The 11,960-nt window shown below is 41.1% G+C and overlaps 1 protein-coding gene across 1 annotated transcript in view; it reads right to left on the bottom strand.

Annotated features, from left to right (window-relative positions):
• LOC124017345 (protein phosphatase methylesterase 1-like) overlaps window positions 1–11,960 on the bottom strand; it is a 29,371-nt gene that overhangs the window by 823 nt on the left and 16,588 nt on the right. The window contains exons 10-13 of the mRNA XM_046332598.1: window positions 10,335–10,461; window positions 10,166–10,210; window positions 9,915–9,979; window positions 161–228 (exon numbers count right to left, since the gene is read on the bottom strand). Of these exons, the coding sequence (XP_046188554.1) occupies window positions 161–228; window positions 9,915–9,979; window positions 10,166–10,210; window positions 10,335–10,461 (305 nt within the window). The remainder of the gene's footprint in view (window positions 1–160; window positions 229–9,914; window positions 9,980–10,165; window positions 10,211–10,334; window positions 10,462–11,960) is intronic.

The raw sequence follows: 11,960 nt of genomic DNA, 5'->3' as shown, positions 1-11,960 counted from the left end.
TAAATAATGTGATTTTAACAGTTCAGAGAAGCAATACATGTTTGTGCAGGTCTTAGCAATGAGATTGTACATTGACTATTGAACAAGCAGACTTAAAAGTAATAAACAATATTGTAAACAAATGTGTGCTATGTTTCTATTCGAGTTAAATGAGTCTTACCACAGGAAACCCTCCTTGAGTTCAGTGAACTTGTGACGGACCATGAACGAGGCCAGAGCGTCTGCTACCTGGGGAAACAAAAGCAATGTGGGTTTAGTTCGCAGACTTTACTTCCCAGACATTGAGAATAAGGTTGGGCGGTATACCGTATTTAACTTTATACACCAGTATTAATGCACGGACCGGTTTGGGTTTTTACATTACCTTCTACAACGGTATTTTAATGTTTTATTTGTTAAAATCAAATCAAATTTTATTTGTCACATACACATGGTTAGCAGATGTTAATGCGAGTGTAGCGAAATGCTTGTGCTTCTAGTTCCGACAATGCAGTGATAACCAACAAGTAATCTAACTAACAATTCCAAAACTACAGTCTTATACACAGTGTAAGGGGATAAGGAACATGTACATAAGGATATATGAATGAGTGATGGTACAGAGCAGCATACAGTAGATGGTATCGAGTACAGTATATACATATGAGATGAGTGTGTAGACAAAGTAAACAAAGTGGCATAGTTAAAGTGGCTAGTGATACATGTGTTACATAAGGATGCAGTCGATGTTGTAGAGTACAGTATATACATATGTATATGAGATGAATAATGTAGGGTAAGTAACATTATATAAGGTAGCATTGTTTAAAGTGGCTAGTGATATATTTACATCATTTCCCATCAATTCCCATTATTAAAATGGCTGGAGTTGGGTCAGTGTCAATGACAGTGTGTTGGCAGCAGCCACTCAATGTTAGTGGTGGCTATTTAACAGTCTGATGGCCTTGAGATAGAAGCTGTTTTACAGTCTCTCGGTCCCAGCTTTGATGCACCTGTACTGACCTCGCCTTCTGGATGATAGCGGGGTGAACAGGCAGTGGTTCGGGTGGTTGATGTCCTTGATGATCTTTATGGCCTTCCTGTAACAACGGGTGGTGTAGGTGTCCTGGAGGGCAGGTAGTTTGCCCCCGGTGATGCGTTGTGCAGTCCTCACTACCCTCTGGAGAGCCTTACGGTTGAGGGCGGAGCAGTTGCCGTACCAGGCGGTGATACAGCCCGCCAGGATGCTCTCGATTGTGCATCTGTAGAAGTTTGTGAGTGCTTTTGGTGACAAGCCGAATTTCTTCAGCCTCCTGAGGTTGAATAGGCGCTGCTGCGCCTTCTTCACGACGCTGTCAGTGTGAGTGGACCAATTCAGTTTGTCTGTGATGTGTATGCCGAGGAACTTAAAACTAGCTACCCTCTCCACTACTGTTCCATCGATGTGGATAGGGGGTGTTCCCTCTGCTGTTTCCTGAAGTCCACAATCATCTCCTTAGTTTTGTTGACGTTGAGTGTGAGGTTATTTTCCTGACACCACACTCCAAGGGCCCTCACCTCCTCCCTGTAGGCCGTCTCGTCGTTGTTGGTAATCAAGCCTACCACTGTTGTGTCGTCCGCAAACTTGATGATTGAGTTGGAGGCGTGCGTGGCCACGCAGTCGTGGGTGAACAGGGAGTACAGGAGAGGGCTCAGAACGCACCCTTGTGGGGCCCCCGTGTTGAGGATCAGCGGGGAGGAGATGTTGTTGCCTACCCTCACCACCTGGGGGCGGCCCGTCAGGAAGTCCAGTACCCAGTTGCACAGGGCGGGGTCGAGACCCAGGGTCTCGAGCTTGATGACGAGCTTGGAGGGTACTATGGTGTTGAATGCCGAGCTGTAGTCGATGAACAGCATTCTCACATAGGTATTCCTCTTGTCCAGGTGGGTTAGGGCAGTGTGCAGTGTGGTTGAGATTGCATCGTCTGTGGACCTATTTGGGCGGTAAGCAAATTGGAGTGGGTCTAGGGTGTCAGGTAGGGTGGAGGTGATATGGTCCTTGACTAGTCTCTCAAAGCACTTCATGATGACGGAAGTGAGTGCTACGGGGCGGTAGTCGTTTAGCTCAGTTACCTTAGCTTTCTTGGGAACAGGAACGCCGTGTGTAACGTCCATTTGTACAGTTTACTCCGCTACTTGAATCATCCCTCTACACTCCCTCTCTCCATGCCCCTTTCCACACAGACCTAGTCCCATCCTGTCACTCAAGGAACACATGTTGTTGCTTGACCATGAGACACTTTAGTTCAGTCTGCATGCTCAAAGCAGCACATGCAACAATGTTGATGACAATGATGCTGTTTGATCTTAATATAAATCCACAAGTGTTCTATAATTACAATATTAGTTTTTGATTTTTAAATCTGCAAACAGCTAGTGTGCATTTTCTTAGTAAGTTAAGCTAAAACATGTTAGCCACTACTGCTAATCGCTAGTTAGCTGGCTTAGGTAGGGGACTAAACTCAGCAAAAAATAAACACTTTTTTCAGGACCCTGTCTTTCAAAGATACTTCGTATAAATCCAAATAACTTCACAGATCTTCATTGTAAAGGGTCTAAACACAGTTTCCAATGCTTGTTCAATGAACCATAATCAATGAATGAACATTTTTTTATTTTATTATTATTATTTTTTTTCACCTTTATTTAACAAGGTAGGCTAGTTGAGAACAAGTTCTCACTTGCAACTGCGACCTGGCCAAAATAAAGCATAGCAGTGTGAACAGACAACACAGAGTTACACATGGAGTATGGAGTAAGCAATTAACAAGTCAATAACACAGTAGAAAAAAAAAATGGGCAGTCTATATACAACGTGTGCAAAAGGCATGAGGAGGTAGGCGAATAATACAATTTTGCAGATTAACACTGGAGTGATAAATGATCAGATGGTCATGTACAGGTAGAGATATTGGTGTGCAAAAGAGCAGAAAAGTAAATAAAATAAATAAAATTTAAAAAAATGTATAAAAACAGTATGGGGATGAGGTAGGTGAAAATGGGTGGGCTATTTATAATAATAATAATAATAATAAATGCCATTTAGCAGACGCTTTTATCCAAAGCGACTTACAGTCATGTATTTACCAATAGACTATGTACATGCATAGTCCACATGCACCTGTGGAACTGTTGTTAAGACACTAACAGCTTACAGACGTAAGGCAACTAAGGTCACAGTTATGAAAATTTAGGACACTAAAAGAGGCCTTTCTACTGACTCTGAAAAACACAAAAGGAAAGATGTCCACGGTACCTGCTCATCTACATGAACGTACCTTAGGCATGCTGCAAGGAGGCATGAGGACTGCAGATGTGGCCAGGGCAATAAACTGCAATGTCCGTACTGTGAGACGCCTAAGACAACGCTACAGGGAGACAGGACGGACAGCTGATCGTCCTCGCAGCAGCAGACCACGTGTAACACAGGATTGGTACATCCGATCCGAACATCACACCTGCGAGACAGGTACAGGATGGCAACAACAACCGCCCGAGTTACACCAGGAACGCACAATCCCTCCATCTGTGCTCAGACTGTCCATAAAAGGCTGAAATGAGGGCTTGTAGGCCTGTTGTAAGGCAGGTCCTCACCAGACATCACCGGCAACAATGTCGCCTATAGGCACAAACCAACCGTCGCTGGACCAGACAGGACTGGAAAAAGTGCTCTTCACTGATGAGTCGCGGGTTGTCTCACCAGGGGTGGTGGTCAGATTCACGTTTATCATCGAAGGAATGAGCGTCACACCGAGGCATGTACCCTGGAGCGGGATCAATTGGGAGGTGGAGGGTCCGATATGGTCTGGGGCAGTGTGTCACACCATCATTGGACTGAGATTGTTGTCATTGCAGGCAATCGCAACGCTATGCGTTACAGAGAAGACATCCTCCTCCCTCATGTGGTATCCTTCCTGCAGGCTCCTCCTGACATGACCCTCCAGCATGACAATGCCACCAGCCATACTGCTCGTTCTGTGCGCGATTTCGTGCAAAACAAGAATGTCAGTGTTCTGCCATGGCCAGCGAAGAACCCGGATCACAATCCCATTGAGCACGTCTGGGACTTGTTGGATCAGAGGGTGAGGGCTAGGGCCATTCCCCCCAGAAATGTCCAGGAACTTGCAGGTGCCTTGGTGGAAGAGTGGGGTAACATCTCACAGCAAGAACTGGCAAATTTAGTGCAGTCCATGAGGAAATGCTGCATTAAGTACTGCAGTGCTGGTGGCCACACCAGATACTGTTACTTTTGATTTTTACCCCCCTTTGTTCAGGGACACATTATTCCATTTCCATTAGTCACATGTCTGTGGAAGTTGTTCATTTTATGTCTCAGTTGTTGAATCTTGTTATGTTCATACAAATATTTACATGTTAAGCTTGCTGAAAATAAACGCAGTTAACAGTGAGAGGACGTTTCTTTAATTGCTGAGTTTATAAAACAGTGTTAAGTACCTCAATGGACCGTAAAGGTAATCACTCCACAAACTATCACCGTGCCCTTAAGGAAAACACAAATATTATGGAAACATTAGAAATAGTGGATATTTGGAGACTAAAAAACCCAGACCTAGTGAGATAGACCGAGGAGACTTAATCAAGCTAGTCGTCTTGACTACTGTCTCTTTCTTTCTCTCTTGCTTCAAAGTTGTAAAAAGTTTTGATAGGAGACAGAATGTGATCGGATCATCATCACATAACTCTTAGAGATTTTCCACGGGGATATTGGAAATTTAATTTAAAGTTTACTGGAGGATAACTTCTTTTTAACTAAGACAAAATAATTTTAACTGAATTTTTCCAGTATAATATAGGTTCAGCAAATCCCCTTATTGTTTGGGTTACCTTTAAAAGTAATTCAATTCAATATTCATCAATAATAAAAAAGCAGTTTCTGGCTAAAGAGACAACACTAACAAGGTAAATCCATACACTAATAGTACTGGTAGATATAAAAAACTACAGAGATACAAAATAAGTTAGAGGAAAAACAAAAATAACTTGAACTTTTTCAAGTACAATCTAATTTAATCAATTACAAAAATAAAGCAAAAGATCTGACAAATGCACAAAATTCTTCCTGAATCTCCAATACAGGAACGCTAACAAAAATAATATGCAGAAACTCGTTACTGAATACATAGTTATCTATGGTTCTCCGAATAATATTTTAAAAGAGGAAGCTAATTATTTTAGGCAGATGTTCTGCTTTCTGTCTCATCCTCTCCCACTGAGGATATTATTAAATCCTTTCAGTCTGGAAAAACCCCAGTGCTTGATGGCATACTGGTAGAGGTATATCAAGCCTTTTTTGATATACTAAAAGCCCCATTGTTAGATTGTTTTAAACTACTCCTATAGAAATGGCAGTCTGCCAGGTACTCAGCAGGAAGGTCTGAGTTCTCTTTTACTAAAACAAGATGGCTCAGACCCAGATGGCAAATATAAAGATCCGGTCTATCTAAAAAACTGGAGGCCCCTTACACTTCAATGTTGTGATGCAAAAATACTAGCGAAATGCATAGCACTCAGAATTAAAAAAGGGTTTTACCAGGTATTGTTCATCGTGATCAGACAGTTTTTTTTTACATGGACAACTACTAGAAATAATAGATCATCATGAAAGCCAGGCCTGGTATTTATAGCGGATTTTGAAAAGGCATTTGATAAATTAAGACTGGATTTTATTTATAAATGCCTGGAATTTTTCAATTTCGGTAATTCTCTTATAAAATGGGTAAACATAATGTAAGGCAACCCCAAATGTAAAATAGTAAATAACAGCTACTTCTCAGAGAGTTTTGAATTGTCAAGTGGCGTTAAACAGGGGTCCGCTGTCACCATATCTATTTGTTATGGCCATCAAAATGATAGCTATTAAAAATCAGGTCTAATAACATTAGAGGATTAGAAATCCAAGGATTAAAAACAAAGGTGTCCACGTATGCCGATGATTCAAGTTTTATATTAAGTCTGGAAGCTAGATCCCTGCAAATGTCTCACTGAAGATCTAGATAACTTTTCTGTACTCTCTGGACTAAAACCTAATTATGATAAGTGTACAATATTATGTATTAAATCTTAAAAAATACAACTTTTACATTACCCAGCAATTTACCAATAAAATGGGCTGATGGTGAAGTAGACATACTTGGTATTCATATCACAAAAGATAGAAAACTAGTAAAAATAGACATGTGCTGGTTGATAAAATACCTGTATTTATGGGAAAGATGTTTGAAAAGGGTATTTTGTTCTTAAATGATATTGTAAATTGGAATGGTAGAGTTTTGTCCTTCATGGAGTTATGAGAATTGTACCGGAAGGTTTGCTCAATCCAAGAGTACAACCAATTGATTAAAGCATTACCCCAAAAATGGAGGAGATGGGTGGCAGCGGAAGGAGGTAGGGAACTGGTCTGTCTGTCCAATATAAAGGATCATAACTGGCGGAGGAATAAAAATAATATAAATAGGAAAGTATACCAGTTTCATTTGAGGACCAGGATGTTGACAACTGTGCCATACAGATTGCAAATTAGTTAGGGAGAGATTTTTGATGTACCGATTCCATGGTACAAGGTGTATGAGTTGATATATAAAACTATGCAAGATTCAAGACTTTGTGCTTTTCAGCTAAAATTATTATATAGACTTCTTGACACCAACAAAATATTTGGGGCATAAAATCATCGAAGCTCTGCAGATTTTGTTTTCAGGATACAGCATCAATAGACCATTTATTTTGGTATTGCCCTCAGGTAGCCAGTTTCTGGTCTCAGGAATGGCTGAAAATGCATAGCTTTGCCTTAAAATTGACCCAAGAAATAGTATTGTTGGGAGATCTGGAGAAAGTGGGCAAGTCCATTACTAATACTCTTAGCAAAAATATTTATCTTCAACTTGCAATCTGTGGATTCTATTCGATTAGATCAATTGAAATTGTACGTTAAACATCACAGCATAGTTGAAAGATATGTGTTGCCTAGAAATCCGAAGAGGGTGGCCAGCAGAGATAGATGGGATGGGCTGAGGGTGGCCAGCAGAGATAGATGGGATGGGCTGAGGGTGGCCAGCAGAGATAGATGGGATGGGCTGAGGGTGGCCAGCAGAGATAGATGGGATGGGCTGAGGGTGGCCAGCAGAGATAGATGGGATGGGCTGAGGGTGGCCAGCAGAGATAGATGGGATGGGCTGAGGGTGGCCAGCAGAGATAGATGGGATGGGCTGAGGGTGGCCAGCAGAGATAGATGGGATGGGCTGAGGGTGGCCAGCAGAGATAGATGGGATGGCCTGAGGGTGGCCAGCAGAGATAGATGGGATGGGCTGAGGGTGGCCAGCAGAGATAGATGGGATGGGCTGAGGGTGGCCAGCAGAGATAGATGGGATGGGCTGAGGGTGGCCAGCAGAGATAGATGGGATGGGCTGAGGGTGGCCAGCAGAGATAGATGGGATGGGCTGAGGGTGGCCAGCAGAGATAGATGGGATGGGCTGAGGGTGGCCAGCAGAGATAGATGGGATGGGCTGAGGGTGACCAGCAGAGAGAGATAGATGGGATGGGCTGAGGGTGACCAGCAGAGATAGATGGGATGGGCTGAGGGTGACCAGCAGAGATAGATGGGATGGGCTGAGGGAAGCTGAGGGTTGGGATGTGGAATTGGAGACAAGCGGGAGTGGAGTTGCTGTGCGGGAGACATGATTGTCAAAGTAAAACATGTAAAAAATTCTAAATAAACATAATAAAAAGTATGTTTGAATTACACTGAGGGGCAATGTTTTAACAACTAATGCCTGTTTGCCTGAGGCTGATGCCGTGCAGGTGTTTGTACACATGCATATACACACTCTCATTCCAATAAACGAATAGAACACACACATACCGTACATGTAATAGTGCCAGACATGCACAAACATATATAGTTAGCATTGCTGTTATGATTAGAGTTGTCCTTGATGTCCTTTGTTAAAAATAAAAAAAAGTGCCGTTTGCCGTCCCCTGTCTTACTTTTTTTCTCTTTAGTTCATTCGCTTGGATGTTGGTGCATTGGGGGGTTCATGAGGGTGGGGAATGGAATTCGTATTTTTTAAAATTTATTTTAATTATTATTATTATTATTATTATTATTATTAGTATGACTGTGGGAGGGGTCTCGAATGGTTGAGGAACAGCTCAACCATTCGGGAGGGGGGGGGGGACTTGGAGGGTTCGGGTTTACATTTTTTGGCCTGGTGGGAGATCTGTCAACGTGCCCTTGAGCTGGGAATTGACCTTGGATGCTTGTGTGTTGCTCTGAATGAGAGTCTGTTGGATGACTGGTATGACGTAGTTGTTGAGCGGCTTCACTGCAAGTACATTGTATGTTTCGGATATTCAATAAAAAATAAACGAGCTAATAAAAGTACTGAGTCAGAGCAAATGTAGCCTGATACCAGTACTGGTGGAGGCCTAAATCAGCATGTTGTTTGTGCAACAGTATCTTCTAAATCAAAGAGGAATAGGCAAAGCATGAATATGTTGGATGTATGAATAAATATTTAATGTAGCCAAAGATTGTAGGGTCCCTGAGGAAACACTGAACATAACTTTGGTTCCTACCCTGTCACAATAACTCATCCATAGCATTTTCATTCGTTGTCATGTCAAACACTGTACTGAAAGTGCCCACTATTAATTATATTCTAACTATATAATTATAATAAATATTCTATTTCCATGATTCCAAAAGTTCACCCAAGTGTTTTTGATCTAAATCGCAATTGCAACATTTGGTTAAAAATAAAGCCTAGTATTTTTGCCCATATCATGGCAGTGTGGAAATGATCTCAAATGAGTGCAGGAAATGCAGAAATTGACAGAAATGCAGGAAATTATTTTACGTTGAAGTTGAATTGAACAGTATTTAAAATATATATATATATATAATTTCACCTTTATTTAACCAGGTAGGCTAGTTGAGAACAAGTTCTCATTTACTGCGACCTGGCGTATAAAACAAATGGAGAAAGACCCATTGAAATAATTTGGAATGTTTGTCTTGCCACCCTAGGGTCACGCACTACTCAAAGCAAATTTAGAACTTCTATTAATCAAAAACATAAAATACCGTATTTTTTTTATTTTAAATAACATATTTTGGCCATATCGTCCAGACCTAATTGAGAATAGTATTTTGTGTGCAATATTACTTAACCTGAACCTTGACTATCGCAACAAAATGGGAAACAAAGACATGCCAACTTGTAGTCATAGTTTCATGTCAGGATTTGGATGAATGTACATTTTTTAACCATTAATTCCACGTGGTTCAAATCAAAGTTTATTTGTCACGTGCGCCGAATAATACAACAGGTGTAGTAGACCATACAGTGAAATGCTTACTTACAGGCTCTAACCAATAGTGCAAAAAATGTATTCGGGGAACAATAGGTTAGTAAAGAAATAAAACAGTAAAAAGACAGGCTATAAAAGTAGTGAGGCTACATAGACACAGGGCTAAAACAGAAACAACTCAATGGGTTAAGTTTAGGCATTCATACCAAGTGGTCAAGGTTAGGGCTATGGTTTGGGGAAAGCATAACATTTTTATATTAAAAAAATAGATTTTTAAAAAGGGCTTTAATTTAGTATCATCAAGTACTCTCCATGCTTGCTAGACAATTGTGAACTGCCGGGCACAGTGGTCTAAGCAGCGTGCTCTGGATCTGAGCGTCGTGTGTTCCAGCCCAGAGCTCTGCCGTAGTTTTTCATTTTTGGGGTGAGCGCCGAGGACAGCATATATCGACATTCTCTTTTCAAACGTCCAAAATCGACATGCGTTTCTAGTAACCTGCCTGCACATGCACCAAGCAGTTGTTTAGCCTCATACCTTCATATCCAGACGGTTAAAACCCACTCACTTTTTCAGGGGCGTCCTCATGGACAGCATGGCCACACTGAGGGAGCACCTGCATCTGGAACTTCCCTGAACACAAACAGAAGACAAATCTTCATGTGCAACACACTTCTATTGGATTTAAAGGATGTGACAGTAAACCAACAAGGAGTGGGTAGGGGAAGATCTACAGTGGGATTTCACGGTCACTATCGGTGCCATAATTGTAAAGAACCAACCAACCTAACACACATTAATCTATGAGGCCGTCCTCACCTTGCATCTGTCCAATTGTGAGATCTTTATCAAGCCTGTCCACACCTGTAAAGAGGGAAATGTTATATCAACCATGTGTGATCTAGTCCAATGTCAAAGACAAAAAGGTATTTTAATTATATTGAAAACAATTTAGTCATGTGGATTAAAACTGACTTAAGGGACTCACCAGCGAGCAGGAGCAGTTTTGGCACAGGGCAGGAGAGGAAGAGGGCAGACAGTCCACTGAACCAGCCCTCCCAGTACTTCTCTGTCTTTGACAGATCAATCTGCCAGGTATAGAGGCTCTCCTTCACCTAAAGAAGGCCAAGAGACAGTTTATTTAACTAGGCAAGTCAGTTAAGAGCAAATTCTTATTTACAATGACGGCCTACCCCAGCCAAGCCTTAACCCAGACGACACTGTACACACTACAACAGACTGTGTAAAGGTGGGAAATGTAATACACTTCCCCTAGATGACATATGCACCCAGATGTATACATCAACTGGGTTGTTCCAAGAAGAAAATGGCCTTTTATATATTTTTTTTCACCCCAGCACAAGGTGCATCTGTGTAATGATAATGCTGTTTAATCAGCTTCTTGATATACCACACCTGTCAGGTGGATGGATTATCTTGGCAAACGAGAAATGCTCACTAACAGGGATGTAAACAAATGTATGCACAACATTGGTGAAATAAGATTTTTGTGCTCATGGAAAATTTCGGGGATCTTTTTAACTCATTAAACCAACACTTTACATCTGTATACATTTTTTGTTCAGTATAAATAAAGGCTCGCTAAGGGGCCAAAATTCAGTATTTTGACATCTCTCCATCAACACTATCACTTCCAGGAAGATTTGAACCAGAATTGAAAAGCCCTAGTTATTTTGTTGCTTTCGATTAATTTCTTATTTATTTCATCTGATTAGTTATTAATTTGTCCCTCATTTTATGGTCACCCCTGTAACGTGAACTGAACTCTCATTTTAATATGGTAAAACCATTCATAAAATGTAAAAAATGTCTAAAAGAAACAAGTTATACTTCTCAACATGCACCGCATTTGTGGAATGGCCCAGCCACTAATGCCTAAGAAGAATCGTGCATACAAACCCACCTGAATAAATACAGTACATTCAGAAAGTATTCAGACCCTTTCCCCACATTGTTGCGTTACAGCCCTATTCTAAATGTATTAAATAAAATGTTTTCCCATCAATCTACACACAATACCCAATAATGACAAAGCAAAACAACATTTAGAAACGTTAGCATTCAAAATTTTAAAAACAGAAATACCTTATTTACAATAAATAATCAGACCATTTGCTATGAGACTCAAAATTGAGCTCAGGAGCATCCGGTTTCCATTTTATCATCCTTGAGATGTTTCTACAACTTGATTGGAGTCCACATGTGATAAATTAATTGATTGGACATGATTTGGAAAGGCACACACCTGTCTATTTAAGATCCTACAGTTAACAGTGCATGTCAGAGCAAAAACCAAGCGATGAGGTCGAAGGAATTGTGGGAGAACCTTCAAGAAGGACAACCATCTCTGCAGCACTCTACCAATCAGACCTTTATGGTAGAGTGGCCAGACAGAAGCTACTCCTCAGTAAAAGGCACATGACAGCCTGCTTGGAGTTTGCCAAAAGGCACCTAAAGGACTCTCAGACCATGAGAAAGAAGATTCTCTGGTCTGATGAAACCAAGATTGAACTCTTTGGCCTGAATTACAAGCGTCACATCTGGAGTAAACCTGGCACCATCCATACGGTGAAGCATGGTGGCGGCAGCATCA

Source organism: Oncorhynchus gorbuscha, unplaced genomic scaffold, assembly GCF_021184085.1.
Source record: "Oncorhynchus gorbuscha isolate QuinsamMale2020 ecotype Even-year unplaced genomic scaffold, OgorEven_v1.0 Un_scaffold_19:::fragment_8:::debris, whole genome shotgun sequence".
Lineage (NCBI taxonomy): Eukaryota > Metazoa > Chordata > Actinopteri > Salmoniformes > Salmonidae > Oncorhynchus > Oncorhynchus gorbuscha.
The sequence above is the reverse complement of the archived record's forward strand: the minus strand, read 5'-3'. Positions and strand labels throughout refer to the sequence as shown.